Consider the following 22387-nt stretch of genomic DNA (forward strand, 5'->3'; position numbering starts at 1 on the left):
AGAGAGAGAGAGAGAGAGAGAGAGAGAGAGAGAGAGAGAGAGAGAGAGAGAGAGAGAGAGAGAGAGAGAGAGAGAGAGAGGAGCTGAACACATGGCTGTTGGAGAGAGGATTGTGGATTCCTGGATAATTGGAGCTCTTTCTGGGGAAGGTGGGACCTGTACAAACAGGGGTACCAATATCCTTGCAATGGTGGCGGTGGTTTAAACTAATGCAGCAGGGGCTGGGAGCCGGAATTGTAGTTCCAGTGTATAGGAGATTGAGGGTAGTGAGGGCAGGGACAGGTTCACAAGGTCACGAGAGGGTACCAGCAGTCAGGATGTTGGTTTGAAATGTGTACATCAATGCTAGGAACAGCCAGAATAAGGTGGGTGAACTTGCAGCATGGGTTGGCACCTGGGATTTTGATGTTGTGGCCATTCTATGGACATGGCTGGAGGAACAGGAATGGTTGTTGCAGATTCCAGGATTTAGATGTTTCAGCAAGAACAGAGAAAGCGATTGCGGGGGGCAGGGGGGGGGAAATCAAGGGTAGTATTCCAGCAGCAGCGGAGAGAATGTTTGAAGACTCATCCACAGAGGTGGTTTGGGCTGAGGTTAGAAACAGGAGAGGTCACCCTGTTAGGAGTTTTCTATAGGCCTCTGAAACGTTCCACAGATGTAGAGGAAAGGATAGCAAAGATGATTCTCGATAGGAGCAAGAGTAATAGGATAGTTGTTATGGGGGACTTGAACATCCCCAATATTGACTATAGTTCCAGTAGTTTAGATGGGTCAATTTGTGTGCAGGAGGGTTTTCTGACAGAGTATGTAGACAGGCCAACAAGGGGCAAAGCCATATTGGATTCATTACTGGGGAATGAACCTAGCCAGGTGTTGGATTTGGAGGTAGGTGAGCACTTTGGTGATAGTGACCACAATTCAGTTAGGTTTACAATAGCAATGGGTTTGGGTATAAACCACAGGGAAAGAGGTATAACTGAAGGAAAAAGGTAATTATGATGCGATTAGGCAAGATTTAGGATGCATAGGATCCTAGGAACGAAACTGCAGGGGATGGACACACTTGAAACGTGGAGCTTATGCAAGGAACAGCTACTGCGAGTCCTTGTTATGTATATACCTATCAGGTAGGGAGGTAGTTGTTTGGTTGGGGGGGGGGGGGGGGGGGGGGGGTGCCATGGTTCATTAAAGTTGAAGCTCTTGTCTATAGGAAGGCGGCTTGCGAGGATGAGGCATGAAGACTCAGTTAGAGGACTCGAGAGTTATAAGTTTGCCAGAAAAGACCTAAAGAAAGGGCTCAGAGCAGCCAGGAGGGGACATGAGAAGTTGTTGGCAGATAGGATCAAGGAAAATCCTAAGGCTTTCCATAGATATAATCAGGAATAAAACACTTAATCAAGTAAGATTCGGGCCAAAGATAGTAATGGACAGTTCTGTGTGGAATCGGAGGACATAGGGGAAGCACTTAATAAATACCTTTCGTCAGTATTCACATTAGCAAAGGGCAACGTTAGTGAGATACAGGCTACAAGATTAGATGGAATTGCGGTTGACAAAGAAGAGGTTTCAGCAATTTTGGAAGATCTGAAAATAGATAAAACCCCTGGGCCGGATGGGATTTATCCTCCGATTCTCTGGGAAGCCAGGGAGGAGATTGTGGAGACTTTGGCTTCAATCTTTAAGTCATCATTGTGGACAGTAGTACCACCAGAGGACTGGAAGATAGCAAATGTTCCCTCGTTTAAAGGAAGGGAGTCGGGACAGCCCTGGTAATTATAGGCCAGTGACCCTTCGGTTGAGGGTAAAGGTGCTGCAAAGGGTTAGAGGAGATAGGATTTATCATCTGGAAAGAAATAATTTGATTAGGGATAGTCAACACAGATTTGTGAAGGATAGGTCATGTCTCACTAACCTTACTGAATTCTTCAAAGACAGTGACCGAACAGGTGGATAAAGGTAAAGCAGTTGATGTGGTGTATATGGACTTCAGTAAGGTGTTTGATAAGGTTCCACACGGTAGGCTAGTACACAAAATATGGAGTTTCGGGATTGAAGGTGATTTAGCAGTTTGGATCAGAAGTTGGCTAAATAAATGACAGAGGGTAGTGGTTGATGGGAAAATATTCAGCCTGGAGCTCAGTTAAATCAGTGGTGTGCCATAAGTATCGGTTTTGGGGCCACTGTTGTTTGTCATTTTTTAAAAAAGTGATCTGGATGTGGGCGTAGAAGGATGGGTTAGTAAACGTGCAGGTGACACTAAGGTAGGCAGAGTTGTGGATAGGGCTGAAAATGTGTTGCTGGAAAAGCGCAGCAGGTCAGGCAGCATCCTAGGAGCAGGAGAATCGACGTTTCGGGCATGAGCTCATGCCCGAATCGTCGATTCTCCTGCTCCTAGGATGCTGCCTGACCTGCTGCGCTTTTCCAGCAACACGTTTTCAGCTCTGATCTCCAGCATCTGCAGTCCTCACTTTCTCCTAGAGTTATGGATAGGGCAAAGGATGTTGTGGGTTACAGAGGGACGGAGCTAAAATGCAAAGCTGGGCTGAGAAATGGCAAACAGAGTTTAATGCGGAAAAGTGTGAGGTAATTTACTTCGGAAGAAGTCACAGTAATGCAATGTACTAGGCTAATGGTAAAATTCTTGGAAGTTTGGATGAGCAGAGAGATCTGTGTCTTGGTGCATAAATCCCTGAAAGTTACCACCCAGGTTGAGGTGTTGTCAAGAAGGCACATGGTGTGTTGGCGTTTATTGGTAGGGGATGGAGTTTTGGATCCACAAGGTCATGCTTCAGCTGTACAAGACTATTGCGTGCAGATACAGTCACCATATTATAGGAAGAACGTGGAAGCTTTGGAAAGAGTTCAGAGGAGATTTACTCGGATGTTGCCTGATATGCAAAGGTGGTGTTATGGGGAAAGGCTAAGGGAACGGAGGTTGTTTTTGTTGCAGAGGAGGTGGTTGAAAGTTGACTTAATTGAGATACAAGATAAATCAGAGGGTTAGATTGGGTGGACATCGAGATCCTTTTTCCCCCTTGGATGATGGCTAACACGACGGGACATCGATTTAGGCTGGATATTAGGGGTAGTTTTTTCCACAGTAGTAGGGGGGTGGGACGGCCTGCCTGCAACAGTAGTAAACCAGCCGAAGTGAAGGCCATTTAAATGGGCATTGAATATACATATGGATAAAAATGGAACAATGTCAGTTAGATGGGCAGATTACTTTCACAGGTCGGTGCAACAGAGGGCTAGACTGTGCTGTAACGTTCTATGAGTACGCCTGAATTTAGAAGTGCTTTTGAGACAGGAAGGCTAAGTAATTGCAGGTGGCAGTCAAATGTCCCAAAATGAATTCTGCAAGTTTAGATCTGATAACTCAAACTTTCACTTCAAAATGTTTGGGATAGAAAGCCTTTTTTTGTAGCTCAGGTTGAGGTCCAGGTTTAAAGTTTGCTTGCTGAGCGAGGAGGTTTATTCTCCGACATTTCGTATATAGCGTGTTCAAGAACAACTGATACCCGATAAGCACAGTCAGCCGATGCTTAAACAACAAACCCAAAGAAGACAACATGCTCAGAAACTCTACCCACACTATCATGTATGAAAAGACATCAGACAACTACCAGACTACGCCGACCCCTTGGCACCATGGTAGCCCACAAACCTACCAACAAACAAACAAACAACTACTGATGAACCTGAAGGACCATGTCCCAACAACCAGGAAAATGAATGTCACATACAAAATAGCCTACAAAGGATTGCAACAAACACTACAAATTGGACAGACAGGCAGGAAACTAGCCACCAAAAGACATGACCAGCTATCACTAGTATCTTTACACACAGACAAAGGAGGACAGGCTAAGCAGAGACAGACACACACACACACGGAATTCCTAAAGGCCTGGCATTCAAACCGGAACTCCAATAAACACATCAATTTGGACCCCATTTACCAACATCTGAGAAAGAGAACAGGAAGTGATATCACCCACACGAACAGACTAAGACACCCAAATAGAAAGCGAGACAGAACACCAGCACTTCAACAGAACTCATTGATGTTACCTAGCATAGTGTCAAAACATAGGAGAACCAAACCTAACAGATTAGCGAGCAAACTTACAACCTGAACAGAAAGCCATCTTCACTGAATTCTATACATCCCCTTAAAAAGATACAGATTATTAACATAATAGAATTGTAATGTTCATCTTATGATGTTTAAAATAACAGCAGCACATCAACATAACTAACATTAACATAGCTTTTGACGGAATGTGGAATCAAAGAATTTAAACAAAATCGAAGTCAATGGGAATCAGGACACTGTCTACTAGCTGGAGTCACAAATAGTCCAAAGAATTATGGCTGTGGTCAAATGGAGGAAAAATCCCTGTTGGGAGTTTTCTACAGGTCTCCGAATAGTTCCAGAGATATAGAGGAAAGGATTGCAAAGGCGATTCTGGATAGGAGCAAAAGTAACTGGGTAGTTCTTATGGGGACTTCAACTTTCCAAATATTGACTGGAAGTGCTATAGTTTGAGTACATTAGATGGGTCATTTTTTGTCCAATGTGTTCAGGAGGGTTTCCTGACAGTATGTAGACAAGCCAACAAGAGGTGACACCACACTGGATTTGGTACTGGGTAAGTCAACTCGGCCAGGTTTTGTTTATGGTATGTTTACTTCAGTGATGGAAAGGGTTAGGTATATACTACAGGGCAAGAGTTATAGTTCGGGGTAAAGGCATTTATGATACAATTAGGCAAGCTTTAGGATGCATAGAAGGGGAAGGAAACTTCAGGGGATGGGCACAATTGAAATGTGGCGCTTATTCAAGCAACAGCTACTGAGTGTTCTTGATAAGTGTGTGCTTGTCAGGAAGGGAGGAAGTGGTCAAGTGAGGGAACCGTAGTTTACTAAGGCAGTTGAATCTCTTATCATCAAGAGGAAAGAGGCAGCTTATGTTAAGATAAGATATGAAGGCTCAGTTAGGGCATTTGAGAGTTACAAGTTAGCCAGGAAAGACCTAAAGAGAGAACGAACAGAAGCTAAGAGGGGACATGAAAAGTCGTTGGTGGGTAGGATCAAAGAAAATCCTAAAGCTTTCTATAGGTAGACCAGGAATAAAAGAATGACTAGAGTAAGATTAGGGCCTGTTAAGGACAGTACTGGGAAGCCGTACATTGAGTTGGAGGAGAAAGAAGCTCAAAATGAATATTTTTTGTCAGTATTCACAGTGGAAAAATACAATGTTGTCAAGAAGAATACGGAGATACAGGCTACTAGACAGGATTGAGGTTCACAAGGTGGTGTTAGCAGTTCTGGAAAGTGTGAAAATAGGTAAGTGACCTGGACTGGATAGGATTTATCTGAGGATTTTCTAGGAGGCGAGGGAGGCTGCAGGCTGGAGGGACATAAATAAGCTGCAGAGCTCGGCTAAGAAGTGGCAATTGGAGATTAATGCAGAACAGGGAGATAATTCACCTTGGAAGGAGCAACAGGAATAAAGAGTATTGAGCTAAATGTTAAGATTCTTGGTAGTATAGATAAGTAGACAGATCTCAGTTGCCATGTACATAGATCCCGGAAAGTTAACAACCCAATTAACCTGGGTTAGCTTTTATTGGTAGAGGGATGGCATTTCAGAGCCATGAGGTCATGTGACAGCTGTACAAAACTCTAGTGCAGCCACACCTGGAATACTGCGCACAGTTCTGATCACCGTGTTATAGGAGGGATGTGGAAGCTTTGGAAAGGAGGTCAGAGGTGATTTATCAGGATGTTGCCTGATATGGAGGGAAGGTCTTATGAGGAAATGGTGAGGGACTTGAGGTTGTTTTTGTTACAGAGAAGATGGAGAGATGACTTAATTGAGACATAGAAGATAACCAGAGGGTTAGATAGGGTGGACAGTGCAAGCCTTTTCCCTTGGATTGTGATGACTAGCAAGAGGGGACACAGCTTTAAAATGAGGGGTGATAGACAGAGGACAGATGTCAGAGGTAGTTTGTTTACTCAACAGTAGGGGCGTGGAATACCCTGTCAACTTTAAGGGCATTTAAATGGTCACTGGATAAACATATGGATGCAAATGGAATAGTGTAGGCTAGCTCAGTCCTACGATCCTAGAAACTAGTATACTATTGCCTTAAAAGCAGTCAGGGGTAGGCAATAAATGCTGGTCTATGATATCTAAATCTCATGATTCAGGCAAGTCTTAAACGAAATGTTCTAGAACTGACCTTTTTACGCTTGATTTCTAAATTTTGTTTTTCCGCAAGTGATTTTACAGCTTCTATCCAAGCACCTGCCATTCGATTTATTCTTAATCGCATCCATCGAAATTCATCATGTGTAGACATCATTTTAAAAAGGTAATTGAAATCTGTTCGAATTTCAGCCTGTGATAAAGATATTTTAATTACTACATGCTTTAATTGCGCTAGTTCAATACGTGTCAGAACATGTTCTCTAGCTTACTATCAAATTCTGAATGATGTGTAAATAAAATCACAACTAAATTCCCAGAGTCTAACAAGTTCCAGTATTTCCCTCTAATTTGGGGATGGATTATGAGAAAAATAGTAAGTGTTATAAAACAGAGTTACTGGTTACAAATTTTTCAATCAGAATTCTTGGCTATGACTAGCAAGGAACAAGGCTAAACTCATCAGGAATTATTTTTCAAAGTCAAATTGACTGATCTGTGAATGAGACAGATACCTAACTTGTTCCATATTGTGCTGTTCAGTGTGGTTTCGTCAAAAAATGAAAAACCAGTGGCTCTATTAAACAGTGTGCGCGCATCAAGGAATGCAGGCAGATGTGCCAGAGAGAGATACTATGGCCTTACTTAAATGGCTCTGTCATTTAGAAGATAAAAAGAAACAAGGGAGCTGTAATCTTCACAGCTACTAATAAATACATCCTCATCTTGGAATGGATGTAGAAATCTTTCTGCAGCAGTGGACATAAAATGTACGATATCCTTCAGACGTCTTCTGGTCTGAGCAAATGTATGTCTTCAGAGAGGTACAGATATGAAAGAACACCATTAAACTCAGAAATGGTAAAGAGCCCTAAAAGGAGAATCCAGCATGCATCTTTTTGGCCAGTCTGCACCTCTTTCCCTGAAGAAATCTGAAACAGAGGCATGCCAGAGTTGCATACAGTAAAGAGCACATTAAGATTCAGCTGTACAAACAAGCACAGATGAAAAAGAATTTGAACTGTCAAAGTGACTTGATGAACTTCCACAAATTCTCATATAACCAAACGAAGTGTAGAAGGCAAACAATTTCAAAAAACTATTTGCTGTGATGGAAGATAGCTGCTGACACGGTTAGAGAAATTAATCTGTTTGTGTGTTGCAACTTGGATGTGCCTGTAACATATCCTCATTGATGAATTTTGGAAGGGAGTTGTTGGGCTACAGGAACTACCCTGTTGCACTTAATATGGAATTTTGTCTTATTATTATTTAATTTACAACTAAAGAATTTCAAAATAGCATTGGTGATGTGTATTCAGCATCTCTGAATTTACTGATTAATGCAATTTACTCTGATTTTTGGTTTTATTGTGCAATAACAATTTAAATGTACTCTTGTGCTGTTTCAGAAGTCCAATCAAAATGATTAGGTGAACCAAAATAAAACAGTTCATTAATGCACTATTTAAAAATGCATCTAAAGAAACAGGTACCTTTTCAATGCCCAGGTTACATAAACATTTAGTTGAGGCTGTGCCAGTATAGAGAATGCTGAAGAGCATTTAAAGTTTCAACCGAAAACTAGCAATGTAATTGAAACATAAAGCTTTAATCATTAATTATATTATTGGTCTCACCACCTTACTATCTTTTTGGTTTCAAAAATCCCTTAAGTACAGAACTGTATGAGAAAAAAAAACAGAGCTCTGACATTCTCACTTATTTCTTTAAAAGTGATTTTGTATATGCCATTTGGTCTACAATTTTAGGTATTAATCTTTTCAATTTTTGTGATATTCAATTCCAATGGAGTCCCAATTACAGACAGCTTAATCTAAAAATGTCTAATAGCACCTAAGCTCCACCCCCATGGTAGATATTCTCAGATGACACTTAGTTGAATTCCAGTAATGATTACTATTACTGCTATAACATTGTCACGTTATTTGTCCCTACCAGATTTCTAAACACTCACTACTCTTCATGTGGCATCACAGATTAATCTTGTACCTTTCCCATACATTCCACAACTGGCACCAGTTTAATTATGCAATTTGAATTCTCTGTAGCGGTTCGTGTGAGCATCAGGATTATACAGTATAATTGGTTACGTAATCAATACGAACCAAATTCTGTTGGTCGGTTTCTTCCCGAGGACTCTTTGCTCTCCATGGTAGAGGGGGACACCAATTTTCAACCTATCCTCAAGGAGAAAAATACATTGAAAACTGGATGAACAGAACTAACGAACAAGAAAAAAAAAATAACTATTCTGAAAACTATTCTTAAAGGATGAGACAGCTACATGTACAAATGGTAATAATTCTTTTAAATACAGCCCACAATGCTAACTTCAGACATCTCCAGTATGAGCAAACATATTGCTTCATTCAATATCTCAGTAAACCAAATAAAGATTCAATTTTTTAAAATGTGTAATACAAAAGTGCCTAACAAATGGACAATTTAATATGTTAATGAGTCAATATTAAGTGCGTATTCTGGCTATTGAGGGAGTGCAGCGTAGGTTCATGAGGTCAATCCCTGGAATGGCGGGATTACCTTACACTGAAAGACTGGAGCGACTGGGCTTGTATACCCTTGAGTTTAGAAGACTGAGAGGGGATCTGATTGAGACATACAAGATTATTAAAGGTTTGGACACTCTGGAGGCAGGAAACATGTTTCCGCTGATGGGTGAGTGCCGAACCAGAGGACACAGCTTAAAAATATGGGGTAGACCATTTAGGACAGAAAGGAGGAGAAACTTCTTCACCCAGAGAGTGGTGGCTGTATGGAATGCTCTTCCCCAGAGGGCAGTGGAGGCCCAGTCTCTGGATTCATTTGAGAAAGAATTGGATAGAGCTCTCAAGGATAGTGGAATCAAGGGTTATGGAGATAAGGCAGGAACAGGATACTGATTAAGGATGATCAGCCATGATCATATTGAATGGTGGTGCAGGCTCGAAGGGCAGAATGGCCTACTCCTGCACCTATTATCTATTGTATTTTATACTTTGTCTCTGTTTTGCACAGAACTTGTACATTTCAACATTTACAAATATTTCTTATTTTTGTTATTAGTGGTTTCTTTAAATTAAAGTTTGATGTTTTACCCTATTTCTCAAGCTCAAAAGATCTACAAAACAATTGCATGTGCAATTTATTATCCAATTTTGTCAGAGAACAAAAAAAAGCATATTTTACTTATTTAAGCATACCACCACTGACCTCGCTGAGGTAAATAAAAAATGAGCAAATGGACCCATCCACACCATAGCTGGCATAGCAAGGATCTGACCGCCACATAGTCTTCATCCACTATAATTGAGAAATAATACATGCAAGTTTAATCGCTACATAGAATAAATAATCTACTAGATATTACTGTACATAGATCACATTTATTTTTCTTTACTGTGGATTGTGGAGCAAAGGTGAATAGGACTCCATTAAAATAAGGATTACGTAAGGGGTCACTATACCTTTCAAAGGAGAACAGGTGGCGGGGGGGGGGGGGGCAAAAAGAGGCGAGGTGGAGGAGGAGATGACGGAGAGTAGAAGATATTTTGGAACTTAACAGTACTGTGGTATCTGTGTTTAGAGCTAGCTCTGCCAAATTCAGATTGATGATTGGGTTTTCAATTAGGGCTCAATGTTTTGGTCAGGATTCATCAGCATCGTAACAACTCTGAACGATTTCTGGGCAGGTGGACAGCTTGTGTAGGACAATATAGAGAGGCTGAAGGTCTCCAGATTTTAAGAGACAATATCTCTCATTTTCACTCCCTGCAGGGAAGTAATTAAAACTGAAAAATATGAGCTATTCTCTTCCAATATTCACCAGAAGCTGTTGCCTCGTAACAGTGACTGAGAAACTGAACAATGTTTCAACACCCCCGTTAAACTGATTAGATCAGGGAGTTGGAAGCAGCAAAAGGGTCACCTCATTCTCTCCTGTAACTGGGACTAGTGCAGATTTAAAGTAGGTTTTGTTGCTGATAACTTGATGGGTTGAAGGGACTCTTCTGTCTTGTACTATTCTAATTTAGATTGGTGCTATTAGAACTGTTTCCCCAACATTTTACTTCTAACCATAATACATATAGGGGAGAGCCACTCTCCCCTACATCAAAGACATCTCAAAGGACTGCCAGACTACTCAGATCTTTTGGCGTCATGGTAGCCCACAAACCCACCAACACACAAACAGCAACTAATGAGCTTGAAAGACCCAATACAGACAATAAACAAAACTAATATAATTTACAAAATACCTTGCAAGAACTATAACAAACACTAGATTGGTCAGAAAACTAGCCACCAGGATACATGAATATCAACTAGCCACAAAAAGACATGACCCACTCTCACTAGTAGCCTTATATACAAAGCAGGAAGGACACCACTTTGACTTGGACAACGCATCCATCCTCAGACAAGCTAAGCAGAGACATGCACAAGAATTCCAAGAAGCATGACATCCCAACCTAAACTCCATCAACAAACACATTGGCTTGGATCCCAGTTACCACCTCTTGAGAAAAAACAGGAAATGACATCACCACAGGAAATTGTGTCACCAACCCAAGGAAACCTAATCATATAAAGAGAAAGCAGGCCATGTCACCAGTACTTCATTCAGAGGCTCACTTTTGTTACCTGGTATGATGATGAAACGTCTGAAAACAAACCTTCCAGCTTAGCAAGCAAACCTACATCTACATCCATAACACACATCTCAAATGTGGACTTCCCTTCAAATAGCTGTGTCCAATCCACATTTCCCAGCTCCTACCTAATTTTGATATAATTGGCTTTGGCCCAATTTAGTACACTTCCCGGAGGACCACTCTCTCCTTCATCTACGAGTATTCTAAAACTTACAGAATTGTGGTCACTGTTCCCAAAGAAATGCCCCACCACAACTTCTACCACTTGTCCTGGCTCGTTCCCCAGTACCAGATCCAATATGGCCCCTTCCCTCGTCAGACTATTGACATACTGCTCTAGAAAACTCTTCTGCATGCTTCGCACAAATTCTACTCCATCCAGACCTCTGACGCTAAGTGTATCCCAGTCACTGTTGGGAAAATTAAAATCTCCCATCACCACTACCCTATTGCCTCTACATCTATTCATAATCTGTTTACCCATTTGTTCTTCTACCTCACGCTCATTGTTGGGAGGTCTGTGATACAGCCCCAACAATGTAACTGCACCCTTATTTCTCAGCTCCACCCATAATGCCTCACAACTCAAGACCACCTTGGGGGTCCTCCTTTAGCACAGCTGTGATATCGTCCCTGACCAGCAATGCAACTCCACCCCCTCTTTTACTTCCCTCCCTGTCCTGTCTGAAGCGTCTATATCCTGGAACATTTCGTTGCCAATCATCATGCCCTTCCTTCAATCAAGTCTCTGTGATGGCAATAATGTCACACTCCCAGCACCAATCCAAGCCCTAAGTTCATCTGCCTTACACACTATACTCCTTGCATTAAAGTAGATGCATTTCAGGCCACCAGTTCTTTTGTGTTCACCTGCTCTCTGCCTATTCTTCCCTTCATTAATGTTATCTTCATAATTCTTACACAGTCTCCACTGGCTGCCTATCTGTTTTCTTTCCTGGTTCCCATTCCCTGCCACATTAGTTTAAAACCTCCCCAACAGCAGTAGCAAAAACTCCCCCAAGGACATTGGTTCCGGTCTGGTTCAGATGTAGACAGTCCCTTTTGTAATAGTCCCACCTTCCCCAGAACCGGTCCCAATGTCCAACAAATCTGAACCCCTCCCTCCTACACCATCTCTCAAGCCACGTGTTCATCCTGCCTATTTTTTTCATTTCTACACTGGCTAGCACATGGCACTGGTAGTATTCCCGAGATCACTACCTTTGAGGTCCTCCCCTTTAACTTCTCTCCTAGCTCCCTGAATTCTTCAGGACCTCATCTCGCTTTCTACTTACACCATTGGTGCCAATATGCACCAAGACAACTGGCTGTTCACCCTCCCCTTTTAGAATGCTCTGCAGCAGATTCAGGTCTTGAAGCATTTTTGCATTACCTTTCAAAAAAAAAACAAAAATTGAGTTTAGCTGATTGCTAAAACTTTTCAAGTCCAGAGTTTGGATCAGAGTTTTTTGATGAATTATTACAGGACTTTATTGCAGTAGTCCAGTAAATATACTTGTGAACTTACAAAATTCAAATACAACAGATTTGTTAGGAAAATACACCTAGTGAGTAATTTCACATCAAAGACCTGAACTTGGGTGTGAAGATTATAACTTTGAAGTTTTTAGTATGATACAATGTAATAAGTAATGGCTTGGATAGTAACAGACATCATGAAAACAATAGAATTGGTTAATTGGGTTAGGCCACAACATGGTAAATGCAATCCAAAGCTGTTAAACAAGACAATCTTTGCAAAGATAATATGGAGTGGGAATGTAATCTAAATTTTGATAATACAGTTACGTAAGAACCACTTTGGATGGATATAATGAATCATATGGGAAAGAAGTCATTAATAAGAGTGGATCGCAGGCTACTGCACTGTAAGGCACAATGCACAACAAAATATACAACAAGAAATACTGGGTTCTTGTGATAAGGGATGAAATAATCATGAAAAAGTCAAATCAACACATTGTAAAAAATCAGAAAGGCAGTAGTCACCTGGATGAGGAATTCAGATAATGCTTGAGACAGTTTCTCAAAACAGCATATTATAAAAATTGGCCACAGTAATTTATATTAGTCTTGCTTAATGTGTAACATGTTTTTTTTTTAAGATTAGATTCCCTGCAGTGTGAAAATAGACCTTGTGGCCCAATAAATCCACTCTGAAGAGTAACCCACCCAGACCATTTCCCTCTAGCTAATGCACCACTGGTTAATTTAGCGTGGCCAATCCACCTGACCTGTGGGAGGAAACCAGAGCACCCAGGAGGAAATCCACGCAGTCACAGGGAGAATGTACAAACCCCACAAAGACAGTCACCCAAAGGTGGAATTGAACCAGGGTCCCTGGTGCTGAGAGGCTGCAGTGCTGATTAATGAGTTACCTCAGAGCAAAGAAAACCCAAGGCAGCAGTGACCAAGACAATTTAATTTTCCATAAAGGGAGAGGACTGGGTCCAAAATAAGTATTTTAAAACTAAATAAGCCTGAAAGTGGAGAGACCAGAAGTGAATTGACTTATTTAACTCTGTATCTCGAATGATGTAGATCAAAGGGATAATTAGGTAACATATTCCTACTGCAGAGAGATTCTAAAAACAGGACCTACCATCTGTAGCTAACTAAAGTTAGAGAATGCTACAAATAATAAGTATTCAATTGTACCAAGACGACCAACAGGTCAAATAACTGATTAGAATATAAAGAATGGCTGAAAATAACTAAAAAAAGGTTCAAAAGGAGGAAAAAATTAGAATGGAAGGGGAAACCAGCTAGAAATGCAAAAGAGAGCAAGAGTTTACACATCTGTTCAAACAAGGAAAAGAACAAAGTGAGTGTTAGTTCTCTGAAGAACAAGAATGGATAGTTAATAGTAGATAAGAAAGAAATAGATAAAATGAACGAATAAATAAGTTGCTTCTGTTATAAATATGGAAGATACAAATAAAAATTCCATCAAAAGTTGCAAAATCAGCAGATGGAAGGGACAGAGGAACTTGCAATCTTAATAGTAGTAGTAATAAATGAACAGATGGTACTGCAGGATGACTGGTCACTAGAGCCAGACAAACTTCATCCTAGGATTTTCAAAGATGTTGATAATAAGGTAACTGATGCATTGATATTAATTTTCCAAAACATTTCTAGCTTTTGGAAAAGGTTTGATGGACTGCAAAGTATTAAAATATACCCTCTATTCAATGAAGGGAGGCAGTAAACAGGAAATAATAGGCCAATTAGATTGATGTGCATCATGGGGAAGGTGTGAAAATATATTGAGATATAATAACTGCACGCTTAGAAAAACTCAAGGTAATCAAGAGAAAAATCATCATGGTTGGCCAAAATATAGAATTTGTTTTATAGAATCCCTACAGTGTGGAAACAAGCCCTTTGGCTCAACAAGTCCACAAAGAGTAACCCACACAGACGCACTCTCTCTACCCTATACTTACCCGGACTAAATGCGCCTAACCTACACATCCCTGAACACTACGGGCAATTTAGCTTGGCCAATTCATCTACCCTGCACATCTTTGGATAATGGGAGTAAACCGGAGCACACAGGAGGAAGCCTGTGCAGACACAGGGAGAATGTGCAAACTCCACACACAATCACCAGAGGCTGGAATCAATCTGGGTCCTGGTGCAGTGAGGCAGCAGTGCTAACCACTAAGCCATTGTGTGGCTCCACGTGGAAAAAAACATGCATTATGGAACAAGACCCACTACATATTTGGATTGCCAGCAGGCATCTGGTAAATGCTGCCATGTTAAAAAAAGTATTTGCAAAGAAGGAGCTCATGGTATACGGGTTAACAATAATAGCACGTACAGAAAATAAGTTGGCCGAAAATAGACATTTTTTAACCTATTTATTGAAAGCAAATGATTGCGAATGCTGGAAATCTGAAAAATAATAGAAAATGCTGGAGAAACTCAAGTCTTGCATCTGTGGAATTAAATAGGACTTCTTCAGAAATAGTAGACCTTTGTCTGATTGGCAGGACATAACCAGTGAAGCCCCACAGGAGTCTGCACTGTGACCTCACTTTTTTTTAATAATTTTTTGAAATACCTACATGAAGGGAGCTAGGTTTGCCGATGACAAGCAGGAAACGTACATTGTGGAAAAAAAAGAGTCAAGGAAGTTGCAGACAGATATGGACAAGTTGAATACATTTGCAAAATATCTGGCAGAGTTGTTGTGGTTCTGTTCGCTGAGCTGGAAATTTGTGTTGCAGACGTTTCGTCCCCTGTCCAGGTGACATCCTCAGTGCTTGGGAGCCTCCTATGAAGCGCTTGTGTTGTTTCCTCTGGCATTTATAGTGGTTTGTCTCTGCCGCTTCAGGTTGTCAGTTCTAGCTGTCCGCTGCAGTGGGTCCAGGTCGATGTGCTTATTGATTGAATCTGTGGATGAATGCCATGCCTCTAGGAATTCCCTGGCTGTTCTCTGTTTGGCTTGTCCTATGGTAATAGTGTTGTCCCAGTCGAATTCATGTTGCTTGTCATCTGCGTGTGTGGCTAAGGATGTCGTTTTGTGGCTAGTTGGTGTTCATGGATACAGATCGTTAGCTGTCTTCCTGTTTGTTCTATGTAGTGTTTTGTGCAGTCCTTGCATGGGATTTTGCACACTATGTTGGTTTTGCTCATGCTGGGTATCGGGTCCTTTGTCCTGGTGAGTTGTTGTCTGAGAGTGGCTGTTGGTTTGTGTGCTGTTATGAGTCCTAGTGGTCGTAGTAGTCTGGCTGTCAGTTCAGAGATGTCCTTGATGTATGGCAACGCAGCTAGTCCTTTGGGGTTGTGGCATGTCCTCATTCCATTGTCTTTCCTTTAGGTATCTGTTGATGAAATTGCAGGGGTATCCGTTTTTGGCGAATATATTGTAGAGGTGTTCTTCTTCCTCTTTTTGCAGTTCTGGTGTACTGCAGTGTGTTGTGGCCCTTTTGAAAAGTGTCTTGATGCAACTTCTTTTGTGTGTGTTGGGGTGGTTACCATACATCAAGAACATTTCTGAACTGACAGCCAGACTACTACGACCACTAGGACTCATAACAGCACACAAACCAACAGCCACTCTCCGACAACAACTCACCAAGACAAAGGACCTGATACCAAGCATGAGCAAAACCAACACAATGTACAAAATCCCATGCAAGGACTGCGCAAAACATCACATAGGACAAACAGGAAGACAGCTAATGATCCATATCCATGAACACCAACTAGCCACAAAACGACACTACCAGCTATCCTTAGTAGCCACACACACTGATGACAAGCAACATGAGTTCGACTGGGACAACACTACTATTATAGGATAACCCAAACAGAACAGCCAGGGAGTTCCTAGAGGCATGGCACTCATCCACAGATTCTATCAACAAACACATCGACCTGGACCCACTGCAGCGGACAGCTGGAACCGAAAACCGGAAACGGCAGAGACAAACCACTATAAATGCCGGAGGAAACAACACAGAAGCGCATCACAGGAAGCTCCCAAGCACTGAGGATGTCACCTAGACAGAGGACGAAATATCTGCAACAAATTTCCAGCTCGGCAAACAGAACCATAACGAGCACCCGAGCTACAAATCTTCTCACAAATCTGGCAGAGTGTATAATGTTGTTCTTCCTGACAAAGTGACAACAAAGCAGGATATTACTTGAACTGAAAATGACTTCAGAAATTCAGATGCAGAAGGATTTTGGTGTTCTGGTGCATGAGTCACAAGGCGTTAATGTGCAGGTACAGCACTTAATTGGGCAGGTTAAATGAAACAACCACCTTTAATTACAAGGAGCATGGATCATAAAAAAAAGGATATCATGCTTCCGTTATACATGATATTGATGACCTCACATCTTGAATGTTGTGTGCAATTTAATTAAGATGCAAATGTATTGGATGTGGATCAGTGATGGTTTACTAGATCAATAACTGGAATGATGGAGTTGTGTTAGGAGGATAGTTAGACCAAATGGTCTTACTTCCACTCAAGATTAACAGTGAAAGCTGACTAGATTGAAACATGCAAGATCCTGAATGGTCTTGACAAGGTCGACATAAGATAAGATGTTTCCTTTCATGGGTCAGTCCAGATTAGGGGGCACTAGAGAGTAGATATTGCTCTTTCAGAATAGACATGAAGAGAACCCATTTTATTCCCCCCTCAGAGGGTTCTGCAACTTTATTTTCTCCACCTGAGGCATGATGTTGCGACGGTCAAATATATTTAGGTGTCAGCAAACCAGCCTAGGAGCGCTCACACGAGATTAATTGAAGAAAAGTGTCTGCACGTGTCTTGGTCTTCAGAAACATCTGCAGCTTTTTGACTTAAACACTCTTTCAGACTTTAAATTATATTTAAAACTATTCAAAAATATATAGTTAAAAGGTCATATAGAAAAGCGAATCCATTTGGTAAAGAAGGGAATGAAAACAAAAAATTTCCACACAAGTGAAAAGTACAATCCTGAATGGCAACCCCTTCCCCTCACCAAACCTTCTGTAAATCTTTCCTGTTTGTTTCTTCAAGTGCCAAGAAGCAAATATGTTTCAGGTTCAGATTTCTTTTTCTAACCTGGCTGTTAGTCAGACAAGATGATAATTTGGAAAACTAATACTTACCATAATTCAAATTTGGGGTGAGGGGTTATTGGAGAAAGAGGGATGTCTTGATCAGTGTTTATGATAGTCACTTAGTGATTTCTGTTATCAAGTACACGTCTATTAACACAGGGACAGAATCTGATACACCTTGGCTATATTGCACCATTCCAGGGTTCACAAATGCCCGGGAGGTTTGACTAAAACAACACTAAGTAAAGAGATGTTAGATGTTGGAGAAAGGGTGGTTGGAAGGAAACCAAAGATATTGTTGTTATCTGCAACAATAAAAGTAACATATTATAAATAGAAATAATTTTCAACATAGGTTTGGTTTTACCTTCAATTTACTCTCACAGTGAGGGAAGCCATCCATAGGAGGCAATTCACACTGTTCCTGGGCTCCATTGATTAGATCTGCAGAGGAGAAAGAAGTGATTCTTTCAAATACTGGGCAAGAAGTTTAAAAATCCTAACAATCACTTTATCTACTGAAAAAGATATTCTAACATAATGCAACACAACTGACTTCGACAAGAATACCAGATTATCTTTGCAAAGGTTTTGCCAAATACATTAGGTAGGAAAGTCTGGCACCAATCTAGAAATGGTAGCTATTACAGCAATTAAAAACATTAAGCACCATTAGCTATAGTTCTGTTAGCCCAGAATCTGCAGTTTTATTAATTACTATAGCAACTGTAATTAACATGTTCACATTATGGAAGTATATTTTATGTACTAGAACAATTAAAAGATAAAGCATAATGTAATCAAATGTCACAAGAGCAAATGATAAACAAATCTACTTAATATAGACAGGCATTCACAAATAAAACAAAGTTCTTACATTCTGACAACATTCATAAAATGTGACAAAAGGGTCGTAATTTGAAATATCTTGTTACACTATATCAAATTTCTACTAACTATAGCAATCTTTGTAACTTGGAATCGAAAGATAATTAGAAATGCTTCATGGCAGCCAGAAGCTGAAAAGATAATGAGGACGATTTTCAATCATATTGCCACGTTCTCCTCAAATTTTACTATCATTACAGCATGCAGAGATTGTTTTCTCCCCATGAGATGAGATTTAAGGAAAAATACATTCAATTCTATATTGGAAAGCAGGTAAGAGTGACAATATTGATCAAAAAAGGACTCAAAAACAGAACTCAAGATCATTTTCAAGCTAATGTTTTTTTTCCAACATTTAGGTTTTATTTTCAAACATCAAAAGGCAAAATCTAGCTAGTCATTTTGTTTTAAGAAAAATCAAGGAGGCAGAGAAAAGAAAAAAATTAACTTAAAATGACAAATCACAATTATTTACGAATTGAGCACAATGACAATTTGGGAATAGCAAAAGCTTTCCAAACATTAAGCCAAGAAAGGCACGTGAATGAAATTTGAGGTAAGAGCTAGAACAAGAAAAAGAAACTAAACCAAGGAATTTTAGAGGTGCAAATTAATGCAGATGCCGGAACCTGTACCGAAAACAAATGTTGGAAGTCACAGTGGGTCAGGCAGCACCCGTGGAGAGACAGCAAGCTAACATTGAGTCCAGATGATGACTTCAGAGCTTGCTCTCTCACCATGGATGCTGCCTGATCTGTTGCGATTTTAATGAATATTACAAAAAGGTAAAGTAGTAAATAACACTATGTGCACAAGTGTAGGGCCGAGCAAAAATCCCCATCACCAAGGACAAGACCTTGGACATTTCCAATATCTAAAATAGGGGATAAAATCTTGGAGTGAAACTGCAAACATGCAATAGAGCCAGCAGAATGGGGATGTGTGTCTGGGACTACTGTTCAGACTGGAATTCCTATTTACACCACCTCTCTAAAAGAACAATCAATTGAAACTAACAGATTCCAGCCAGAGACAGTTTTTACACTTCCAGCTACCCAGCAGACAGTACTGAGCCTACAGAGTTACTAGGCATTCAACTTCAAATCAAAATCCATTCACAGTTTCCAGAACCAGGAATCTGGAGGTGATTCAAACCATTTAAAAATCAAATTAACTGATTGCAAACCAGAACCCGCTAAAAGGAAGTCTTTTAGAACATTTAAGCAATGTGTCCCCAGTCTGGTAATATCATGCTTACGCTCTGCCATCTTTAAAATGTATTACAAAATGCAGGCAGGTAGAAAAGTTGTATCAGAAGTGTTGCGTCCACTCATGGAGAGTACAATATCTAGTTATTCAAAATAAAAAATCTTACAATATTCTTATTAACTATGAATTTTCAAAACTAATTTGTGAAATTTCACAATGATGTGTTACCTCGGTTTTACTTCAACATCGAAAAGCTCTTCAAGAACAATTCCTTCCTCATCACCCCAACACCAACGACAATGACAATCTGAGTGGCCTAAATCTTCCAACATCCAGGTGGGGCAAATAACAACCTAAGTCAATGATGCATCTCATCAACCTGAAGATGCTCTGGTAAATGCACAATCTTGTGCAGGCAGTTTAAACCGTTTAATTGCCGGTTTAACCCTTTCCAGAATATTGCACAATTCCCCACAGTTTATTCAGATGGCCTGAACCATGTTTGTAGTATTATTTGGAGGAATTCATACCAAATGTAAAGCCTGCTAAAGCCTCCAGCATTACACCAGTAAGTCATCTGGCATGCCAAGGTGCAATAGCAAGCATAACAACATTTACCCGGACTTGGAAATACTCACCCCTCTTCCAACTGTTCATCATGTCCTCAGTAATGATCACACTAACACTCCTTCATCTAAGCAAAGGTATCTATTCCTACCCATGCTCAGATCATTTTGAGTGCAAGCAGCAACGGAGTTAAGACAAACCCAAAAGACTGCAGCTAAGGTAAGGCAGTTTTTTAAAATTACTTACCGGTAGCAGACAGCGGTGTTTCCCTTTCACAGAAGGAGCAGGAGCAACGGAGGAAGTGACAAGGACCAGAGGGGCAGCCGGGAAGGAAAGCAGTTTCCATATATAATCAGCAAGGTGGCTAAACCAGAGACTCTACAACTGTAGTGTCTCCCACCCGCCCTCCTCCTCTAACCTAGTTAATAAGGTAAGGTTCATTCTAAACTTCCTCTATTGAATGTAAGTTTGTTATAAATTTTATAGCAATTTGAACTAAGCTTTCTACTTTAGTACTGAGTGGGTGTTCAGATAAGTCGGGTATGGATGCTAGGGCTGTTGCTTGCTCCTCCTGCAGAATGTGGCAGGTGGGAGACATGGCACACGTCTCTGCTGGCTACATCTGTGGGAAGTGCACCCAAGTCCAGCTCCTTGAAAACAGTGTTAGGGAATTGGAGCTGGACGAACTACGGATCATTCGGGAGGCTGAGAGGGTAATTGAGAGGAATTACCGGGAGTTGGTCACTCCTAAGGCTCAGGACAAGGATAGATGGGTTACAGTTAGGGGGAGGAAAGGGGACAGACAGACAGTGCAGAGATCCCCTGTGGACATTCCCCTCAGCAATAAGTATACCGTTTTGGATACTGCTGGGGGGGTGAAATGACCTACTGGAGGAAAGCCATAGCAGTCAGTTCTCTGGCACTGAGCCTGACACTGTGGCAAAGAAGGGAAGGGGGCAGCATAGAAAATTACTCGTGGTAGGGGACTCGATAGGAGATTTTGTGGTCAGGGTCGGGATTCCCGGAAGGTATGTTGCCTCCCTAGTGCCAGGGTCTGGGACGTCTCCGATCGGGTGTGTATAAGGTTCTAAAAGGGGAGGGCGAACAGCCAAAAATCGTGTTACATATTGGCACTAATGATATAGCCAGGAAAAGGATCGAGGATATAAAAAAGTGATTTCAGGGAGTTAGGATGGAAGCTGCAAAGCAGGATGAACAGAGTAGTGTTCTCTAGTTTACTACCGATGCCACGAGATAGTGAGGCGAGGAACAGGGAGCAGGCGCAGCTTAACACGTGGCTGCGCAGCTGGTGTAGGAGGGAGGACTCCAGATATGTAGATAATTGGGATGCCTTCTGGGGAAGGTGGGACCTGTACAAGAAGGATGGGGACCAATGTCCTGGGTGGAAGGTTTGCTGGAGTAGTTCGAGAGGGTTTAAACTAGTATGGGAGGGGGGTGGGAACCTGAGCTGTATACCGGACGTGAGAGTTGATACAGATGAGGCAATAGCAAGAGGTAGACCAGCTAGTGGGAAGGATTTTCCTGGGAAGGAACCAAGGGATCAGTTCAAGTGTGTTTGCTTTAACGCAAGGAGTATCAGGAATGAAAATGATGAACTTAGAGCATGGATCAGGACCTGGCGCTATGATGTTGTGGCCATAACAGAGACATGGGTTTCTCAGGGGCAGGAATGTTTGCTGGATGTTCCAGGGTTTAGAACATTTAAAAAGAATAGGCGGGGGGGGGAAAAAAAAAATAAAAGAGGGGGTGTAGCACTACTAATCAGAGAGACTATCACAGCTACAGAATCTTCCATTGTTGAGGAAGATCTGCCTACCGAGTCAGTATGGGTGGAAATTAGGAACAGCAAGGGAGCAGTCACCTCGTTAGGGGTTTACTACAGGCCCCCCAATAGCAGCAGGGAGATGGAAGAAAGCAAAAGTCGGCAGATTTTGGAAAAGTGTGGACGTAGTAGGGTTGTTGTAATGGGTGACTTTAACTTTCCCAATATTGATTGGAACCTCCTTCGAGCAGAAGATTTGAATGGAGCTGTTTTTGTAAGGTGTGTTCAGGAGGGTGTCTTAACTTAGTACGTTGATTGGCCGACGAGGGGAGAGGCCATTCTAGACTTGGTGCTCGGAAACGAGCCGGGGCAGGTATCAGATCTTGTGGTGGGAGAGCATTTTGGAGATAGTGACCACAACTGCCTCACATTCCACATAGCT

At 41.3% G+C, this 22387-nt stretch overlaps 1 protein-coding gene across 8 annotated transcripts in view; it reads right to left on the minus strand.

The window, feature by feature from the left end:
• The window catches only part of mgat5 (alpha-1,6-mannosylglycoprotein 6-beta-N-acetylglucosaminyltransferase), a 160092-nt gene that overhangs the window by 86312 nt on the left and 51393 nt on the right, over positions 1 to 22387 (minus strand). For all 8 annotated transcript variants that reach the window (XM_043694045.1, XM_043694044.1, XM_043694046.1 and 5 more), the window contains 4 exons: positions 17866 to 17942; positions 9456 to 9545; positions 8351 to 8422; positions 6256 to 6414 (listed from right to left, as the gene is read on the minus strand). In XM_043694045.1, coding sequence (XP_043549980.1) covers positions 6256 to 6414; positions 8351 to 8422; positions 9456 to 9545; positions 17866 to 17942 — 398 coding nt within the window. The remainder of the gene's footprint in view (positions 1 to 6255; positions 6415 to 8350; positions 8423 to 9455; positions 9546 to 17865; positions 17943 to 22387) is intronic.

This window comes from Chiloscyllium plagiosum, chromosome 7, assembly GCF_004010195.1.
Source record: "Chiloscyllium plagiosum isolate BGI_BamShark_2017 chromosome 7, ASM401019v2, whole genome shotgun sequence".
NCBI lineage: Eukaryota > Metazoa > Chordata > Chondrichthyes > Orectolobiformes > Hemiscylliidae > Chiloscyllium > Chiloscyllium plagiosum.